Source organism: Schistocerca serialis, chromosome 3, assembly GCF_023864345.2.
Source record: "Schistocerca serialis cubense isolate TAMUIC-IGC-003099 chromosome 3, iqSchSeri2.2, whole genome shotgun sequence".
Taxonomy (NCBI): domain Eukaryota; kingdom Metazoa; phylum Arthropoda; class Insecta; order Orthoptera; family Acrididae; genus Schistocerca; species Schistocerca serialis.
In genome coordinates, this window is record NC_064640.1 from 46978929 (window position 1) to 47001438 (window position 22510).

The window sequence follows — 22510 nt, forward strand, 5'->3', positions numbered from 1 at the left end:
CTGCTTTTCCTACTATTTGCTTTACATGGTCATTCCACTTAAGGTCACTGTGGGTAGTTACTCCTAGATATTTTTCAGTGGATACAGTTTTGAGTAATTTGTCATCAATAGTGTAGTTGTGCAGTAGTGGATTCCGTTTACTATGTATGTTAATATGTTCCATTTATTTATATTCAGGGTCAACTGCTAGAGCTGCACCATTCATCACTCCTCTGCAGATCATTCTGCAAATTGGTACTGTCTTCTGGCATTGCTACTTTCCTATAGACAACCATATCATCAGCAAACAATATTGAAGAGCTTCTACTAGATCACTTGTGCACACTGTAAACAGGAATGGTCCTATCACACTTCCTTGGGGTACTCCAGAAATTACATTTATACCAGTCAATTTTGTTCCATTAAGAGTGAGGTGTTGAGTTCTCTCTGGAAGGAAGTCTTAAATTGAGTTGCAAATCTGGTCCAATACTCTGTGAGCTCACATTTTTTTCACTAAATGGCAGTGCAGGATGGTGTCAAATGCCTTCCTGAAGACAAGGAACATGGCATGAAGCTGGTTATCTGCACTGCTACGGGCCTCGTGGAGGAACAGAGCAAGCTGAGTTTCACAAGATACCTGTTTGCGGAATACATGTTGATTTTTATAGAGTAGATTTTCATTCTCCAAAAACGTCATAATTCATGAACATAAAACATGTTCCATAATTCTGCAATGGATTAATGACAATAATATAGGCCTATAATTATGTGCATCTGTCCTATAATCCTTCTCAAAAATGGGAATGACCTGCAGGTTTTTCCAGTGACTAGGTACCTTTCATTGTTCCAGCAATCTTCAATAAACTGCTGCTAGAAGGGGAGCAAGTTCTTTTGCATAATCTTTATAGAATCTTATATGTATCCTGTCTGGTCCTGATGACTTTCCACTACTAAGCGATTGTAGTTGCTTTTCTATTCCACTAATGGTTATCTCAATATCTGCCATTTCGGCATTTGTATGATGATTGAAAAGAGAGATTTCAGTATTTTGACCTTCTCTCTCTGTTATCTTTTGTTTTGGTGCCTGTGTGGTCATTAAGTGAATGAATTATCTTTAGTGACAAGATATACTCAATTTATAGTGTGGTCAATTACATCCTCTGCTTGTATACTTTCTGTGCTGTTCATTACTTTATTAAAAATATTTCTAGCTTACTTTGCACAACACTTTCGATGTTCCTACATACTATTTATTTCAGAAAGAGTGACATCATTTTACAACCACCCTTCCTTTCATTCTATTCCCCCCCCCCCCCCCCCCCCCATCCACTCTCTCTCTCTCTCTCTCTCATTACCTCTTTCATTCTATCATCCTACTCACATTGCTTTATTGATTGTTTCATTCAGTTAATGAATTCCATTTTTGTTCCTCACTATTATTAGCTGATTTTAACATTAGGGGATTACTATTATCACACTCCTCTTTGTTGTTTCCTTTTGTGCACTTATTCTCAACTGGCTCAACTGATACCATATTTGGCTTCTGAGAAGTGAGTTCTGTGCCCACATCCATGGTGGCATTCTTCTGTCTGTCTACCAATGTGGACTTATTCCAACATTCAGCTGACTCAATGGCTCTGCATGTATGTATAGGCTACAGTGAAGTAAGCCAAGTTCTTAATGCAGTGATGTTGTGGCGTTGCCATGCTTTATTTCTTCATTGATAGTCCTCGGTTTTAACTTACTGCATTTTTACACTGACTGAAAAATGGGGGGGGGGGGGGGGGGGGGGAAGGGAGAGGGGGGAGTTCAACACTGACTACTGTAAGTGATGTAGCCGACAGTTGCGCAGTTGCATTTCACAGTTCTTTACTTTCACTGTTCACAACACACAATATTACACAGTAATTTGGCCAGTTCACTACTGGTTAACTTTTGATAACCCTCATTAATAGACTGCAGGCAAACATCAGCATACTGCTGCAATAGTTTACCATTGAACATCTATGAGCAGTAAAAACCTAACCACACAGTTCTTGCAGAACAATACGGTATGTGTGACACTATTGAACAGACACTGTCATTGTGATTCTTCAGTTTCTCCTGGTGTATTTGTTGCTCGAACAGTCCACGGGTATACTGCCAGTTCATAGTCTCCAATGGGCACAATATTTCGGCGATCAGACATGTCGCCATCGTCAGGTGCGCTGACGAATTGAGCTCCTGAGGGCGGGCGGCTGAATTAAATTCCTTCCCCCCGTGGGCTGCTCTCTTCGCCGTTCTCGCCCACACACCGGTGGTCGCAAAGACGTGGGCATCACATCAGAATCTGTCGTAGCGTCGATGTGCTTGCTACGTCCGCCCTGGTTGCCAGTTTGTGCTTCTTGCTGAGAGTCTTCTTAATTACATTCAATGACTTATTTGGATATTTCAGTTGAGTGTGCCTTTGATGTTCTCAGCAACGATCTTCGATGGTGCGTACTGTTTGTCCGATATCCTGGCTCAGACGCCAAGAAATTGTCACCTCAAGGACCTGTACCACCAAGACTCTATGGACTCCTTAAGGTTCACAAAGAGGGGTACCTATGCACCCAATTGTCAGTAACATTAGGGCACCTACTTACTTGCTAGCAAAATATCTGGCTGAATTACTTAGCCTCTATGTAGGTAAATGCTCTCACCATATCGGTAATTCTGTGGATTTTGTGAAACGTCTCGACAACTTCAGACTGAAAGACACTAATATCCTAGTGAGCTTCGATGTGTCTCTACGAGAGTCAGTCGAGCTTATTGGGCAGAAATTTGACAAGAAGACCACCGAACTCTTTAGGCATGTCTTGACCTCAACGTACTTTCTGTTTAATGGGGAATACTATGAGCAAATGGATGGAGTCGCAATGGGCAGCCCACTCTTGCCGGTGGTCACGAACTTGTACATGGAGTACTTCGAGGAGGAAGCCTTGGCGTCATCCAGTTGGAAACCTACTTTTTTCTTCCGTTATGTCGATGACACGTTCGTCATCTAGCCCCATGGTAAGGACAAGCTCCTGGATTTCCTTACACACCTAAACTCCATATATCCAAACATCAAATTCACTATGGAGACTGAAGCAGAAGAAAGATTACCATTCCTGGACGTCATGGTCAAGAGAAGAGCTGATGGTTCCCTGAGCCACGGTGTGTACAGGAAGAAAACGCACACTGACCTGTACCTGCATGCAGACAGGTGCCACCACCCTTCTCAGAGGAATGGAGCACTAAAAACACTAGTACACAGGGTGCGCAGCATCTCAGATGCAGAGAATCTGCCCCAGGAATTGGAACACCTCAAACCCTGTTCCGAAAGAACGGGTTCTCGGAATGGCAGATTAGATGCGCTCTCCATCCCACCACCACAGCACAACCTGTGGAGAGGAATGAAGCCACGGAAGAAGAGGTAGCCACTGCCTTTATTCCATACAATGGCACACTATTGGGGAACATCGGCCATATATTAAAGAAACACTAAGTTAAAACCATCTTTTGCCCGCCCAATGAGACACGGTCATTACTGGGAAGTGTGAAAGATGACCTCGGTTTGAGGAAGGCCAGCATATACCAAATTCCCTGTGAGTGTAGGAAGACTCATATCGGACAAACAGTACGCACCATCGATGATCATTGCCGAGAACATCAAAGGCACACTCGACTGAAATATCCAAATAAGTCAGCGGCAGCAGGGCACTGTTCTTCCGAGAAACATGAGATGGATTATGAGCATACCGAAATACTGGCTCAGACCTCTAAATATTGGGACAGCGTTATAAGGGAGGCTATCAAAATTCGCACCAGGGAAGATCTTATCAACCTAGATTGCAGCTACAATCTCAGCAAGGCTTGGGACCTGGCATTGAATGTAATTAAGAAGACTCTCAGCAAGAAGCACGAACTGGCGACCAGGGCGGACGTAGCAAGCACATCGACACTCCGACAGATTCCGACGCCCATGTCTTCGTAATCGCCGGCACCCGGGCGTGGACGGCGAAGAGAGTGGCCCGCGGGGGGAGGGGATTTTTCGGCCGCCCACCCTCAGGAGCTCAGTTCAGCAGCGCACCTGACAATGGCGACATGTGTGATAGCCAAAATATTGTGCCCGTTGTATACTATGAACCGGCAGTATACCTGTGGACTGTTTGAGAGACACTGTCATTGTTTTAACACATGGCCTGTTTATGTTACACTTATTTTGTGGTTATGTTGAGGCATTGTTGTTGATCTAGCCAATACAGGTTTCTTGTCTGAAAATCAGCAGTGGAATGATTGTATCGGGAACAAAAATCAGGCCTTTATATATCCTCACAATAATAGGTACTGAAACTATACATTGTTCAATGTGTAATTTACAGAAATTACAATTAAAACATAACTCATTCAATTAAATGAATATATAGAGAAATTCCTGCTTTCTAACAGTGTCTTCTACCACAAAGGTTAGGCCAAATTATCTGTTTAAATAATTAACTTAGCAGATATAGTTATACAAACAATATTTTTGACAAACCCAGTAATTATTTTGGAATTAATTAATGGCTGGCTTTGCTACTATGTTTTCAAATAGAGACAAATAAATACTTTAAGAATCCCAATAGTAGTTCTTCCTAATGTTTATAATTATTACAGAATTTATATTTGTTTATAAATCAACAATACAATTTAAGTCACGAAAAAATTACTGGTTTCACCCTATAACAAAAGATATTAACTAGGAATAGCCAAAATAAATTAGGAAATTGATTGCAGACCTGGTGCTATATTCTTTAAGACTGAGGGCCAAACTTTCTCTTTTATGGAAATGCAGATTATACTCCTGTATGTTGATAGTAATTAGTCAAAAATGAAAAAAATGAATTTAAGGAAGCAAGTGGCAAAACAATAGAGAAAATAAAAAGATCTTAGCCTGCTTCATCACAATGTCACACCTATGTTTTAACAGTTACTGACCTAACCTCATGTGCAGCTGTTGCCTGCTTACTGTAAAGATCACTGTGATAACTGGCACCCCAGTAATAATTGTTCTGTCTGTTTTTTGGACCAAAAAACCACCTCCTGCATTTTTTCACACCATAACATATGCTGCTTTTAGTTTTCCCCACATTTTCATTATCATTACATGGACCAAATCTCCTACCGCATATCACGATGTGTGCCATGTCCTCCATCTCTGTTCATCATATTAATGTTGTGCCCCTTCATGTTCTGTGCAGTAATTGTTATTTCATTTATTTGGGTTATTGTATTGAAAAGAGTCTTGACTTCCTTGCCAATAATCCTCTTCTTGCACTCATTCTAGGAACATGGCAAAACATTTTTGGTTACTGCCCGCATACCACTTAGGATCTTGTGGGAGTTTTTTCCTTGGTTCCCAGATGATTTTGGCTCTGGAACACCCCCCTCTTATGTTTACTGTACCAATTTTTACATCATTCTTTCATGGAATTTCTTCCGCTATTTGTGGAAAGTTTCGTCATGACAAACTCTTGCCATAGATAGTCATGTTTTTGTTCTGACCACTATTAATTAAAAAACTGTTGTTTGCAGTCATCAGAAGTCATCTGTTCAATATCTTAAGTCCAAACCACATTGTTTAACTTCTCCTGCAAGATTGTCTACTGTGAGACTGATCTTTTCTTTGTCTATCAGGCAGCCAGTTAATTTTGGCTCATAGTTTTTCCATAAAGTCTGCTGGAGATTGCCTTCCTTGCTTTTTATGTAGTTCAAATTTTTCTTCCTTATCTAAAATTTCACTATTGGTAACACTGCTCATAATACAGTTTGGTTTGTCCTGAATTTTGTTTTCTGTGTCAGAAACTTTACTTAGAATATCTAACATATTGGAAGCTTATTTTGATTTGGACATTATCACCTGTTGAGTCAATTCGGTTTTAGTTTCAAGAGTAGTATTTCTCCAATTCAATATCTCAAATTTATTCTCCTTTACTATTTCAGTTCTTGTAGATGACACCTTTTCTTCCACTTTTTTTCCAAATTATTGATTCAGTGCCATACAGTCTTTTTCCTATTTTATCATCAACTGATGTCATAAATTTGAACTTACAAATTTACAGCATTCATATTGAAATTGGCCATACCTCATTCAATATTTATTTCTGCTTTAAGATCTACTATTCTATCTACAGAGACAATGTGTTTGCGTAATTGGCAATCCTGGACTTCAGTTTTCCTACTGTGACCATCTGTTTTGTTACCTATTGACAAATTTTGCTGAGCCATTTGTATGGTCATAAACTTATGCAAATCATTCATACTTAAATGAGATACATATCCTATTCTGACTTCACTACATTTCCCAATAGTCTTTCCCTCACATCAGCTACTACTTCATGTTTTATTTATGTGATGTTCAGTGTACTTGCAGCGCAGGCTATGTAGTCGTCACAATCTACATAAGTGTTTTTACAAATGCATTGACTGCATACTCTTGGCTGATACTATTGTACCAGCTGCCCCACAGTCTCATTATTATCCTGTGCTCCCCATCCTGCATAATATTTTCAAATTTCTTGTCCAGCATGTGGAGCATGTTGATGCAGGTTTCACAATTGTAGTGTCAACTTTGAATAAAATGCCCGGTCATGGTTTTTAAAATAAAATTAAAAGTGCAGCTTGTGCTGCCATTTTATTCAAAATATTATTTTCAGTTACTGAATTAACTTCCAGTTTTATTTTTTTTCATTTACCACAATTTTCTGCTTGTGTTTCCCACTTTATAATTTAACAGGTCTTTCAAATTTTTATTGTTTTATAATTAACTACATTATTACATGTTTGCACCAAGGGACCTATCACCAGATGACATGTATAATACTCACTCTTCTGCAACACTATGTAAGCCATGCAAGCTGTTATTTTACTAAGTGTTTGACTGTGATTGTGCAACCAATTGTTAGTTTAGGCAGTCAGACTCCAATTTAGTTATTCTCCTGTGAAACATAGTGTACTCGTTGTACAAAAATGTGTATCAAATCATTTCTGTTAGGTCACACAAAACTGTAATTAAAAGTTATAGCAAGGCAAAATTATGGTTGCAGTCCAATTTGGACATACTTCTGGATGCGTAAAGAAGCGGCAATCATTGAACTCAAAATTTCAATGACTAATTAACTGTGGGCATTAAATTTGATGAGAAAACTGTTGAACCATCTTTTTCATGTTACACTGATTATATATTTTACTACACGGCACTAATGAATCAGAAAATCAGCCTCTCACATTAACAGTTACAAAAATATTCTTATACAAACACAATATCAGAATTCTTAGCAACAAATTTTTATTCCCTTCACTTTCACATGAAAGGCTAAACCAAGACACTGAATGAAGTAGGAATCAGTATAGTGTTCACTCTGTCTGCTTGCCGGGGGGTCTCATTCGAGATGTGGAGGAGGCCCTGCCGGTGCGTCACATTATTGCTTTGCTTGGCTATTGGAAGACGTGTGCATGATGGGTACCCTGGATGCTGACTCCTGAAATGAAAGCGCACAGACTTGAATTTTGCCAGGAACTCCCCTTGCATTATGAGAATGAAGGTGACGCCTTCCTCCATTCAGTTGTGACAGGAGACAAAATGTGAGTGCACCATTACAACTCGAAGATGAAATGTCTGTCTACGGAATATCGACACAAAGACTCGCTCCAGAAGAAGAGATTCAAGACGCAGCCCTCAGCTGGAAAAATCATAGCCACAGTGTTCTGGGATGCAGATGGTGTTATCCATATCTATTTCCTTGATCGTGGAACAACAACAAATTCAGAGCATTACATCACAATGCTGTGAACTCTGAAACTATGGCTAACAAGGTTCCGAAAGGAAAAGGGAAATGTTTTCATGCAGCATGACAATGCCAAACCACACACTTCATGTGCCACCACAGCAGAACTTCAGAGACTGAGTCTCACCACAGTACAGCATCTTCCATACAGTCCAGTTTTAGCACTGTCTGCTCCCGATAATGAAAGATGATCTTCGGGGACATCATTATGCTTCTGACGAAGACATTGAGAGAACTGTGAGACTGTGGTTGTGGAAACAGAGTGTTGACTTCTTCTGTGGTGGCTTCAGAAAACTTGTTCCCCGTTGGCAGAAATGTATCCAGTTGGCTGGTGATTATGTGGAAAAGTGAATATTGGTAACTAAAGATCACATTCTAAGGATTATTTCTGCATTTGATTTATTAAAATATTCCCATCCAAACCCAATTAATGCAAGTTGAGGCATTACTTTTCATTCAACCCTCGTACCACGTAAAATCTCTGTAAGACAACTAGTCCTCTTTTCACTAAATAATATGTCCATTCTTATATGTTAAGTATCCTGTCTGTTACTAACATGGTGCATCTACACATAGTCATTGTTTACTTTAGGTAGCTGAGATCTTTGCTTGCAGGAAAATGAATGATATCTTGGCTTAACAGATTATGTTTGGATTATAAACAGAAAAATTGTGTGTAAAGCACATGCGGCAACAGACCTGGATAAGTTCATGATGTGTTTCTGTGCCACAGTTATGTGGGTGATATACATAGTGTAATTAAAAAAATGAAGCACCCAGAAGGGAAGAAGAAAATGAAATGAAACTTCAAAGGTTGAGAGAGTATGTGACATTATTGCAGTGATTACAAAATCAAGTCAAATTTAGAAAGAACTCAGCAGTATGAGCCCAGTTATCAGAATGATTTCACACCCCCTCTGGCTTGGATGAATGAAGTGATTCATTTGGTAACTGTGTCATAAAACCATTGTATCCTCTCCTGAGGATCAAATGCCCACAACTGTTTCATTATGCACTGACCAGCCATAACATTATGAGCACTGACTTACTATTGATATAAACCCATCCAGGTGATAGCAGTGTCATCTGGCGAGGAATGACTGCTAGTGTCACACACACACACACACACACACACACACACACATGGTGTGTGTAATATCAGTGAGCATGCTATCTGTGTGTAGAATGGGGAAGGCATGCAGTCTATCTGAGTTTGACTGAGGGCAGATGGTGATGGCCCAGCACCACAGCATGAGCATTTCAGAAACTGCACAACTTGGTTTTTTGAGGAGTGCTGTGGTGAGCGTCTTCAACACATAGCGAAACAGAGGCGACGCCTCATCCAGACATCATGGGGTTGGGCGACCACCCCTCATTACAGATGTCAGACATTGTAGGCTGGGCAGACTGGTAAAACAGGACAGGCAGTGAGCTGTGCCGGAAATAGCATCATACTTTAATGCTGGGCAGAGTACTTGTGGGTCTGAATACACAGTGCACTGAACACTCCTAACGATGGGCCTCCACAGCCAGTGACCCATGCATGTGACAATGTTAACACCATGACATTGGAAACTATGACGTAAATCGGAACATAACCATCAACACTTGATGTCGGCACAGTGAAAAAGTGTTGCATGGTCTAATGAATCCCAATACTGTCTTCATCATACTGATGGGAGGGCGTAAATCCATCATCCTCTAGGGGAACAGCTCCTTGACAGGATAGAGCCAAGGTGGCAGTGGCTCCATTATGCATTGGGGAACAATGACATGGGCATCCATGGGTTCAGTGGGGCTTGTGCAATGCACCATGATGACCTAGGACTATCACACACTGGTTGCAGACCGTGTAGATCCTTTCATGATCATCATGTTTCTTGATGGCAGTGGCATTTTTCAGCAAAATAATGTGCCAAAGGCCAGGAGTGTTATGGAGTGATTTGAGGGACACAATGATGAGTTCCAATTGACGTGCTGCCCCCCCCCCCCCCCCCCACTCCCCAAACTTGCCAGATCTGAACCCGATTGAACATTTCTGTGATGTAAATGAACATGGCATCAGAGCTCGTCGCCCCCCTGCCTGGAATTTGTGGGGATTAGGCGGCTTGTGTGTGTGTGTGTGTGTGTGTGTGTGTGTGTGTGTGTGTGTGTGTGTGTGTGTGCAGATGTGGTGCCAACTCCCTCCAGTGACCTACCAAGACCTCATTGCTTCCATGCCATGATGCATTGCCACTGTTATCTGTGCCAATGTTGGACGTACTGGCTGTTATGTAGGTGATCATAATGTTCTGGCTGATCAGTGTAACTGGTCCTTGTCATCCTGGATACTGGCACTGGAATGGAGTTGACATCTGAGCTGGTCCTCCTCGCGTTCTATCGAGATCAGATCTTGGGATCTTGCTGGCCACAAGAGTACCTCAACATCGTGCAGACAAATGACACAGACATGTGCCATGTGTGGATGAGCATTGTTCAGTTGAAAAATGGCACCACGATACTGTTGCATGAGGGATAACATGTGAGGAATCGGTATTTCTGTGATGTACCACTGTGCTGTCAGTTCCATCAACCACTACCAGTCACGACCTGAAGCTGTACCTGATGGATCCCCACACCATGATGTCAGGAGTAACATGGTTGTCCCTCTCCAAAACATTGGAAAAATGTGAGCTCTCTCCAGGTAGCTGCCACACTCACCATTCGTGGTCATCGTGGGTAGTGCAGAACTCTGAGTCATCACTGAACACAATGCAATGCCATTCATCTGTGCTTCCTGGTCACGGCACCAGTCCAGACACCACCATTTGTGTTTTGTGGTCTTGACAGCAACCTACACGGGGGATAGTCATGCATAAAGGCTGTTAGGGGCACGAAAGTTAGTCTCCAGTGCCTCGTGGATGAGACTGGAACTGTTCAGAATAGCAAAGCAAAAGCAGATATCCTTAAATCTGTTTTCAAATTTTTCTCTACAAAGGAAAACCCAGGAGTATTGCCCCAACTAAAGTCTGGCACCCCTGAAAAGGTGAGTGAAATAGTGTCAGTGGCACTGAGAAACAGCTGAAATCGTTAAAATTGAACAAAGCCCCAGGGCCCGGTGGAATCTCTATTAGATTCTGTACCCAATTTGCACCCAAGTTAGCACCTCTGTTAACTATAATCTACTGTAGATATCTTTCACAGCCATTTGTTGTAGAATCTTAAAACATATTCTGATCTCAAACATAATGCGGTCCATACCAACCAGCACAGGTTTCAAAAACACAGATCACGTGAAATCCAACTCGCACTTTTCTCATGTGAGATCCTGAGAGCCATTGATCAGTGCAGTCAGGTACATGCAGTATTTCTTGATTTTTGAAAAGCATTTGACTCAGTACCACACCTGTGCTTATTATCAATCAGTCACACATACTATCATATGGGGTATCAGATGAAATTTGTGATGGGATTGAGGATTTTTTGGAAGGGAGGACACAGCATGTTATCTTGGATGCAGAGTCTTCTACAGATCAGGAAGTGACTTCAGGTGTACTCCAGGGAAGTGTGTTGTGTCCCTTGCTGTTCATGTTGTATATTAATGATCTTGTGCGCAATATTAATAATAATCTCAGAATTTCCACAAATTATGCAGTTATCTACAATTAAGTACAGAGTGAGCAAAGCTGTACATATATTCAGTCAGATATTGGTAAGACTTCAAAGTGGTGCAGTGATTGGCAGCTTGCTTTAAATTTCAAAAATGTAAAATTGTACACTTCACAAAATGAAAAAAAAGACACATAGTATCCTATGAATATAGTATTAGTGAGTCACAGTTGGAATCTGTAAACTCGTACAACATGAAGTGGAATGATCACATAGGCTCAGACGTGGGTAAAGCAGATAGCAGACTTCAGATTATTGGTAGAATACTGGGTAAATGCAATTAGTCTACAAAGGAGATTGTGTGCAAATTACTCATGCAGCCCGTCCTAGTATATAGCTCAAGTGTTTGGGACACATACCAAATGACACTAGTGGGGGATATTAAACGTATACAGAGAAGGGCAGCATGAATGGTCACAGGTTTGTTTGTCCCATGGGAAACTGTCACTGTGATGCTGAAAAAAGTGAACTCACAAACTCTTGTCCTGAGAAAGTATGCTAACAAAGTTTTAAGTGCCAGTTTTAAATGATGACTCTAGAAATGTACTACAATCCTGTGCATATTACTCCCAAAGGGGTCTTGAGGACAGTATTAAATTAATTAAGAAATGCACAGAGACATTTAAACAATCATTTTTCCCATGCTCCATACATGAGTGGAACGGGAGAAATCCCTGGGACATACCCTGCGCCATGTAATTCACAGTGGTTTGCAGAATATAGATGTAGATGTTGATGTAATTCCCCAGTCCGGATATCATTAGTATCCAACCAATGCTGTGGGATGAGGCAGAATTTTACAGGGAGTCAATGGCAATCCTCCCTTGTGGTCATCAGATATGGTTGAATAGACCTCTGACAATGAGTATACTTTCCATCACATTCCCATGCAGTCCAATCCACTGTCACACCTGAATGCCCCAAAAATCTGGATATTGCACAGTTTGACCAGCCAGCTGAATGGAGACTCACAATGAGGCTCCTTTCAAGCACTGTCTAGTGCTGGAAATTTTGTCTCACATGAATATACAGGATCTCTGTATTTACATAGTGATCATTCAACATCCAATGCTGTTCATCCACCATATGTAGAATATCAGTCCTAATAGCAACACTAAACCTTAACAACAGTAATACATGCTAGTAGATGTTCTACTTGTCACAGAGAACTGAAAATCTAATCATGTACATGCCTACTGATGGTGTGTACATGTACAAAGCTACATTTAAATCTGACCATTTATATTGAGTGCTTCAGTTTTTGGTCAGCCAGTGAATATGTGAATCCTCCTAGGAATCCAAAAGAAGGAAAAGATTGACAAAATGATGATCAGCATAACAAATAGAAGTGTATACAACTCTTTCACTTTTTTATGTTATCAGTTGTTAAACGTTAGAATACTTTTCTACAGTATTAAAGTCATCCACACAGTGTATAAAGTAGCACTAACTTCAGAAATATTCTTACATAGTTCAGGAGTGGAGGCATGCTACTGATGAATATAATATTATATTAAGACAAATATAGCCATCTGATGATGGGCATGAGGGCCCAAAACTGGTAATGGCCATAAAATAATACCTTTTTAAAAGTGTTTCTGGCTTCTAGGATTCTTCATCAATGACCACTCATCAAATAACAGCCATAGAGTTCAACAAGTTCCATCATTGATAAAACAACAGTGCTTGATGCTATTTTTAATATCATAAAACTAATATGACACTGTTGTTATGTGATTAGAATGTATGCCAGTGACTTCTGAATGAAGGAGCCATATTGTCAGTGCTTGTGGTCTAACCAGTATGATATTATTACATTATAATTTTTATTTCTGTGCTGTCAGTGAGTAATTAGTTGTAATTAATATTTCTTTCTTGTCCAGAAGATGAGTGGGCAGTTGAGAAAAGTAGGAGAAGCAACACAGAGGAACATATTAACGTCACTGAAGACAACATATTGGAAGAGGAGTTTCGGGAGGAATTAAACAATAGTGACGAGTATATTGAGGAAGACTTGAGTAATTCTGAAATGAACTCTTCAAGCTCTGATGCAGAATCACACTCAAATTCAGGGAAGAGACCAGCAAAAAAGCACATCAAGGAATTGAGAGGTGCAAAACATGCAGGTTTGTATAATGAAATGGTTATTATGTATGTTTGTATTGAAATTAGAGAACATTTGCAGCAGTCTTCCATATTTAATATATACACCTCTGAAAAAAATTACATTTGTTTTTATAATAGAGTGCATACCCATGTGAGAGTTAGTTGTCTGAAGTCAGTGCACCTATAATTTGTGGTGGATCACTTGAACATTTATCTTCATTTTTTCATGATTCTATGATCACTGTGCAACTTAATTTCCTCAGTTTCAAATAAAAACTTGGAAATTAGAAAACAGAGAAAGTGAAGACAGCAGCTCAATAAATGAGCAAAAGTTTCTGTGTTGTCATGTTTAAACACGTAGGTTATGTGTTTTGAAGATAACAGAGCAAACTGAAGAAAGAAGACATTTTAGAAACTTAGTAAATACTCCAAAGAGTCTCTCAGGACCACAGGTTGAAAGAGATGTAATGAATTAGCATTAAATAGACACTAAAACTTTACAATAACAGACTAGATTTGAAAGCCAGAGATGTGGGAGCATTGCTGTGCTGAGACAGTAGGCACTGTATTACAGTTATGGGGAACAGAAATTCTGAAAAGTAGTACCAGAAGAAGCAGTAACAGATACAGCATGGGTTATAGGTTCAGGTATTCAAAAACAAATTAAAATTAAATATGACACACAAAATGAAAAGTGATAAACATGAAAGGGTGGAAGAGATTACAGGGTAGACATCTGAAAAGCACTGTACGAAAGGCAAACAAAGCTTTAGAAGAGTTGGTGGAAACAAGATGAAGGAATTGAGAAAGTAGTTGGTGATAACTAGTAGATACCTCATCTGTTAATACTTTAAGGAAATATCACTTGCTCTGATGTGATTATCTTATTTCCTTCTGTTGATTGATTCTTCCATAACTTCATGGCAGAGAAACTTCTTAATTATTGTAATGTAATCGACCGTTGGAGATATGGTTTATCTGAAGTGAAAAGTACAATGCCAACAGTAAAGTGTAAGGTAATTTCATTATGTTGCCAGAAAACGTGTTTTATTTATTTAATTATGAATATGTTCTTTTATGATAAATAATGAACGTGTTTAAGATGTTAAATGCTAAAACACACACACACACACACACACACACACACACACACACACACACACACACACACACACCTCATCTCGTTTAAGATGTTAAATGTTTAAGATGTTAAATCTTAAACAAGTCCATTATTTATCATAAAAGAACATTTTCATAATTAAATAAATAAAACCCTTTTTCTGGCAACACAATGAAATTACCTTACTCTTTACTGTTGGCATCATACTTTTCGATTATTTTATTACATATTCGTGTGGTACATAAAGAGATATGAATGTTTTAGTTGGACCACTTTTTCCGCTTTTTGATAGATGGCTCTGTAATAGTCACAAATGTATAAGTACGTGCTATCACATAACATTCCGCCAGTTCGGATGGTATTTGCTTCATGATACATTACCCGTGTTAAAATAGACCGTTTACCAATTGTGGAAAAGGTTGATATCGTGTTGATGTATGGCTATTGTGATCAAAATGCTCAACGGGCGTGTGCTGTTTATGCTGCTCGGAATCCTGGATGACATCATCCCAAGTGTCTGGACCGTTCGCCGGATAGTTATGTTATTTTAGGAAACAGGAAGTGTTCAGCCACATGTGAAATGTCAACCATGACCTGCAACAAATGATGATGCCCAAGTAGGAGTTTTAGCTGCTGTCACGGTTAATCCACACATCAGTAGCAGACAAATTGCGTGAGAATCGGGAATCTCAAAAATGTCGGTGTTGAGAATGCTACATCAACATCGATTGCACCCATACCATATTTCTATACACCAGGAATTGCATGGCAATGACTTTGAACTTTGAATGTCGTGTACAATTCTGCCACTGGGCACAAGGGAAATTACGGGATGATGTCAGATTTTTTTGCACGCGTTCTATTTAGCGACGAAGCGTCATTCACCAACAGCGGTAATGTAAACCATCATAATATGCACTATTGGGCAACGGAAAATCCATGATGGCTGCGACAAGTGGAACATCAGCGACCTTGGTGGGCTAATGTATGTTGCGGCATTATGGGAGGAAGGATAATGGCCCCCATTTTATCGATGGCAATCTAAATGGTGCAATGTATGCTGATTTCCTATGTAATTTTCTACAAATGTTACTACAAGATGTTTCACTGCATGACAGAATAATGATGTACTTCCAACATGATGGATGCCTGGCACATAGCTCACGTGTGGTTGAAGCGGTATTGAATAGCATATTTCATGACAGGTAGATTGGTCGTCGAAGCACCATACCATGGCCCACATGTTCACCAGATCTGACATCCCCGGATTTCTTTCTTGGGGAAAGTTGAAGGATATTTGCTATCATGATCCACCAACAATGCCTGACAACATGTGTCAGCGCATTGTCAATGCATGTGCGAACATTACGGAAGGCGAACTACTCGGTATTACACTATGGGAGACATTCTCCTGCACTTGTGTGGGACCTGTGGTAGTAATTGAAGATATGCTGATATCTGCGAGTCACTTGCATCGCTTCATGCTTGATGTCTTCCCCAACAACGATGTCAGCTTTCAGCGGTAAAATTTGCTTGATATAAATTTTATGGAACCCATCTGTGTCACTATTGGGCACCATTACAGTATACCCTAATCAACAGTCCATTATTTACATGAATCTTGTGACCTCTACATAGACACCTAAAGCTACTTACCTCCATAAACCTACCAATAAACTGTTGGATTGCTGATACATGGAATCAGTGGTGTATTTCATTCCAAAAATGGACAAACAAACTATTAAGCAGGTGGTCATGATGTTTTGGCTCATCAGTGTATGTTCATGGATTTCCAGAAGGCGTTTGACATGGTGCCCCACTGCAGATAGATAATGAAGGTCTAAACATACACATGGGGTTCCCAAACATGTGAATGGCTTCTTAAGTAACAGAAATAGTACACTGTCTTTTATGGTCAGTGTTCATCAATGAAAAATTTATTGTCAGGACTATCCAGGTAAGTGTGCTAGAGCCACTCTTATCCTCTATGTATCTAAATGTGGTGATGACCCTGTGGTGTACAGGATGATGATGTCATTGAGTGACTGCAGGAGGATACGAGGTGACTTGTACAAAATTTCTAGTTGGGGGGGGGGGGGGGGGGGGGGGGGGGGAAATGGCAACTTGCCCTCAATGTAGAAAAATTTAAGTTAATACAGATGAGTAGGAAAAACAATCAGATGATGTTTGAATGCAACGTTGGTAGTGTGCTGCTTGACAAATTCACATTTACTAAATATCAAGGTGTAACATTGCAAAGTGACATGAAATAGAATTAGCACTCAAGGGCGGTAGTATGGAAGTGAATGGTTGACTTCAGTTCATTGGTAGAAGTTTAGGGAAGTGTGGCTCATCTGTAAAGGAGACTGCATATACACTCCTGGAAATTGAAATAAGAACACCGTGAATTCATTGTCCCAGGAAGGGGAAACTTTATTGACACATTCCTGGGGTCAGATACATCACATGATCACACTGACAGAACCACAGGCACATAGACACAGGCAACAGAGCATGCACAATGTCGGCACTAGTACAGTGTATATCCACCTTTCGCAGCAATGCAGGCTGCTATTCTCCCATGGATACGATCGTAGAGATGCTGGATGTAGTCCTGTGGAACGGCTTGCCATGCCATTTCCACCTGGCGCCTCAGTTGGACCAGCGTTCGTGCTGGACGTGCAGACCGCGTGAGACGACGCTTCATCCAGTCCCAAACATGCTCAATGGGGGACAGATCCGGAGATCTTGCTGGCCAGGGTAGTTGACTTACACCTTCTAGAGCACATTGGGTGGCACGGGATACATGCGGACGTGCATTGTCCTGTTGGAACAGCAAGTTCCCTTGCCGGTCTAGAAATGGTAGAACGATGGGTTCGATGACGGTTTGGATGTACCGTGCACTATTCAGTGTCCCCTCGACGATCACCAGTGGTGTACGGCCAGTGTAGGAGATCGCTCCCCACACCATGATGCCGGGTGTTGGCCCTGTGTGCCTCGGTCGTATGCAGTCCTGATTGTGGCGCTCACCTGCACGGCACCAAACACACATACGACCATCATTGGCACCAAGGCAGAAGCGACTCTCATCGCTGAAGACGACACGTCTCCATTCGTCCCTCCATTCACGCCTGTCGCGACACCACTGGAGGCGGGCTGCACGATGTTGGGGCGTGAGCGGAAGATGGCCTAACGGTGTGCAGGACCGTAGCCCAGCTTCATGGAGACGGTTGCGAATGGTCCTCGCTGATACCCCAGGAGCAACAGTGTCCCTAATTTGCTGGGAAGTGGCGGTGCGGTCCCCTACGGCACTGCGTAGGATCCTACGGTCTTGGCGTGCATCCGTGCGTCGCTGCGGTCCGGTCCCAGGTCGACGGGCACGTGCACCTTCCGCCGACCACTGGTGACAACATCGATGTACTGTGGAGACCTCACGCCCCACGTGTTGAGCAATTCGGCAGTACGTCCACCTGGCCTCCCACATGCCCACTATACGCCCTCGCTCAAAGTCCGTCAACTGCACATACGGTTCACGTTCACGCTGTCGCGGCATGCTACCAGTGTTAAAGACTGCGATGGAGCTCCGTATGCCACGGCAAACTGGCTGACACTGACGGCGGCGGAGCACAAATGCTGCGCAGCTAGCGCCATTCGACGGCCAACACCGCGGTTCCTGGTGTGTCCGCTGTGCCGTGCGTGTGATCATTGCTTGTACAGCCCTCTCGCAGTGTCTGGAGCAAGTATGGTGGGTCTGACACACCGGTGTCAATGTGTTCTTTTTTCCATTTCCAGGAGTGTAGAACACTCACGTGACCCATACTTGAGTACTGCTTGAGTGTTTGGGATCTCCAGCAGGTCAGATTAAAGGAAGACACTGAAGCAATTCAGAGGAAACCTGCCAGACTTGTTACTGGCAGATTATATCAACACACAAGTATTACATAGATGCTTTGTGAACTCAAATTGGAATCCATAGGATGAAGACAATGTTTTTGTGAAACACTTTTGAGAAATATGAAATAAAGAAGTAAAAACTCCAACAGGCAAGATTGCTGATTGTAATTTTATAAAAAAAATAACAAAATTATAATTAGAAATCTTTGCTGTTGAAGTTGGTACTTCTGTATTTCATATTACTTTAGATTGCCCCCATACTCGCATGATGTCGACCGTATATGAACCATTTACTGCAGAAAGGCAACATGTACACATTTCCTACTTTTAAAGTACAGACAAAAATCTGAATAAAACCAGTTTGATTCAGATTGTCTCCTGCCATGTATTTCTTGTTTCTTGGTGGGGATATACTTGCTTATTATATACGTGAAAAAGTCAAGTATGACATAAGTCGAAAGAGGAGAATGACTTTGTTGGTGTTTGACAAATTCCCTTTCTGCAGTACATGGGATTTTAAAATTAATTTTAGGAGGAGGAGGAGGTTAGTGTTTAACGTCCCGTCGACAATGAGGTCGTTAGAGACGGAGCGCAAGCTCGGGTTATGGAAGGATGGGGAAGGAAATCAGCCGTGCCCTTTCAAAGGAACCATCCCGGCATTTGCCTGAAACGATTTAGGGAAATCACGGAAAACCTAAATCAGGATGGCTGGAGACAGGATTGAACCGTCATCCTCCTAAATGCGAGTCCAGTGTGCTAACCACTGCACCACCTCTTAATTTTAGGATTCAGTTAATTGTTTTAAAATAGAATTTACATAGCCAGACCCATGTTATTGTGCAAATAGATTTCCTTTTTGTGGTAAACAATGCATTGAATTTCTCAGAACCAAAATCAAGAAAAAACAGAAATTTATAAATTTTGGATTAGTTATCTTTCTGCTGTAAGGATTCATATACTATTGAAAAATATGAGAGAACCTGCATTTGAAGCTGACTGCAGAATAATTCTACTGCTCCTGATGTATGTTCTGCCTAAGGGCCATGAAGATAACATAAGATATTTTAGGAGTTGTGTGGAGGCATACAGACATTCGTTTTTTCCTCACACTGTTTGCAAGTGGAACAGGAAAGGAAAGGACTAGTAGTGGTACAAAGTACACTCCACCATGCACCATATGGTGACTTTTGAACTATTTATGTAGGTGTAGAGAGATTCTTATTTCCCTCATTCCCTAGGAACTAACTCCAAGAAGTAATGAAAGTACCTCAATTTCAGACATACGTCTGTGATGTGTAGTGGTCAGGCAGCTTGCAAGGAGTTGAATGGTTACTGTTTTCACAGCTCATCTGAGTATCAATATGAGCAAAGCAAGCAATAGCAGTGTTGTGTTTTGAGGATAAGTAACACTTTCAATCTCAACACAACAATGGGTGAATTTTCCCTTGTGTTTAGCTCCACGGGCAGTAGGAGATCGTTGGCAGAGTCATTGGAAAGTGGTGACAGTGAATGATTGTATGGGTTGGTCATAACAATTTGACTTTGAAAAGAAAGAAAGAAGAGATCTATGAGGTGGCAAGCAAAGAGAGTATAATTGAATTACATTAAAACTTGCATAATGGTGCTCTTGCTGAAGTAAAAAAGTGCACTGCCTCTTGACTTTGTGCTAACTGCTCTGGAAGACACTCACTGTGGAGCAGGTAATGCTGTATCTTATTGGAAGAAGGAAAGAAGGATTAGGTTTAACCTCCCATTGACAATGATGTCATTAGAGACTGAGCACAATCTCAGATTAGGCAATCAAGGGGCAGGAAATTTGTTGTGCCCTTTCAAAGGAACCATCCTGGCATTTGCCTTAAGCGATTTAGAGAAATCATGGAAAACCTAAATCTGGATGGCTGCACAGTGACTTAGAGCATAGCCCTCCTGAATGCAAGTCCAATGTGCTAACCGCTGTGCCACTTTGCTTGATTAGTGGAAGAGAAGGAAATCCAGGAACTGAAGGTGACTAAGTCTGTGCTGTACACTGAGTCAAAGCAGGCAGAAGTATCTTCAGCTCCTTACGTTTAGAGCATCTCTTGCAGTGGTACTCAAGAAAAACATAGAATTAACAACTACACCATTTCATACATAAACTGCACTGCAATTGCACTTGTGAAAGAACAGATGTAAATGAGACTTTTACTGACACTGAAGCAGAAAAAAAGTGAATTTTTGAGGGTAGTGTAGAAGTTCCTCATATCATTTTTCATAAATTCTCAATGTATTTATGTTGTTGAATATGCTTATTTGGAAAGTTAAAAGATAATTTTTGGTGTTTGTTTGGTCTTCCTGAGCAGATTTTATTGACTTTTTGTTAAGTTTTTCAATGTTCTTTTATAGTGACAGTGTAGTTTTTTCATTCTCATTTACTAGGAGCAATGCATCATTTACATAACACCTATAATATTCAGCAAAAGACTTCTGGCTCATAACATATACTTGCATAATGTAAATGATCTACTGAATAGGATGGTCGGTAACACCAGCATGTTTCTTCCAGAGAACAGATTAGTGCTTCCAGATTGAATTTTCACTCTGGAGTGGAATGTGTGCCAATTTGAAATTTTCTGGCAGGTTAAAACTGTTTGCAGGACTGGGACATGACCCTGGGACCCATGCCTTTTGTGGGCAAGTGCTCTACCTACCAAGGTATCCAAGTGTGACTTGTGACCTGCCTTGACAGTTTTGCTTCCACTAGTACCTCTTCTCCTACCTTCCAAACTTCACAGAAGTTCTCCTGCATACCTTGTAGGAAGGAAAGATACTGCAGAGAAATGGCATAGCTACAGCCTTTAGGAAACTTTTATTCTGGTAGGAAGTTTCAAAATGGTGCAAACTTCACTGGAAACAGTTGCCTAGACTGTGATAAGCCATTTCCCTACAATATTCTTTCTTGCAGGAGTGCTACTCCCACAAATTAGACAGGAGAACTTCTGTGGAGTTTGGAAGGTATGAAACAAGGTGCTGGTAGAAGTAAAGTTGTGAATGCAGGTTATGAATAATTCTTAGATAGCTCAGTCAGCAGAGCACTCGCTTGCAAAAGGCAAACTTCCTAGGTTTGCATCCTGGTCTTGCACACAGTTTTAATCTACCAGGAAGTTTCAAATTACTGCTTAACTCCAACAACATGCTATGAATACATTTTCTGACATGGAACTCGTATGAAAACAAATGTTTATTGCTGCAAGGTAGCTAGTCAGTGAAGTTGACCATTTTAAATTCTTGGGACTACAGGTAAGCCAAAAGCTTTCCAGGAAGTACCACATTCAAGAACTTATGCCGAAACTGAGTTGCTGCGATCTTCACTATAAGAATGACCTCCACTGTCTCTGACTCTGAAATGTGAGGGCTTGTTTATTTTGCTTACTTTCACTGTATTACCTCATATGTTTTTATATTGCCACATCACTACCACAATCATGTCTAAATATAAAAGCAGGGTCTTCAGTGAAGTAGAACGCACAGCACTGAAAGCGTGTTTATTGTCAACACAAACATACAGACAGAATAGAACTGTCTTCTGGATGGAGAGTAGTGCTATTTATACAAACACTGTATATTCCAGAATTTGCAAACATTACAAACATAAGAAATTTAGAGAATGTTTTAGAATTGATGTATAGTAAATAACAATTTTTTGTCAATGATCAGATTCAAACTATTGCCACGCAACACACCAGCCAGCGATGCTAGCCACTATTCCACATTGCATGCAGCACAGATATCAGCACCTTTCCCTCTCCTCACTGTTTCAGACATTCTCCATGGAGCTGACTACAATCTCCTAGATCTAGATCTAGATCTTGTCAGTAGTATTCTGTATGGCAGTGTTGGGAGATCCTCACATTTTAGAACTGATGTATAGTAAATAACAATTTTTTGTCAATGATCA

The 22510-nt window shown here is 40.8% G+C and overlaps 1 protein-coding gene across 1 annotated transcript in view; it reads left to right on the forward strand.

Moving 5' to 3' along the window:
• The window catches only part of LOC126469698 (uncharacterized), an 894140-nt gene that overhangs the window by 593322 nt on the left and 278308 nt on the right, over window positions 1–22510 (forward strand). The window contains exon 30 of the mRNA XM_050096872.1: window positions 13340–13582. Within this exon, the coding sequence (XP_049952829.1) occupies window positions 13340–13582 (243 nt within the window). The remainder of the gene's footprint in view (window positions 1–13339; window positions 13583–22510) is intronic.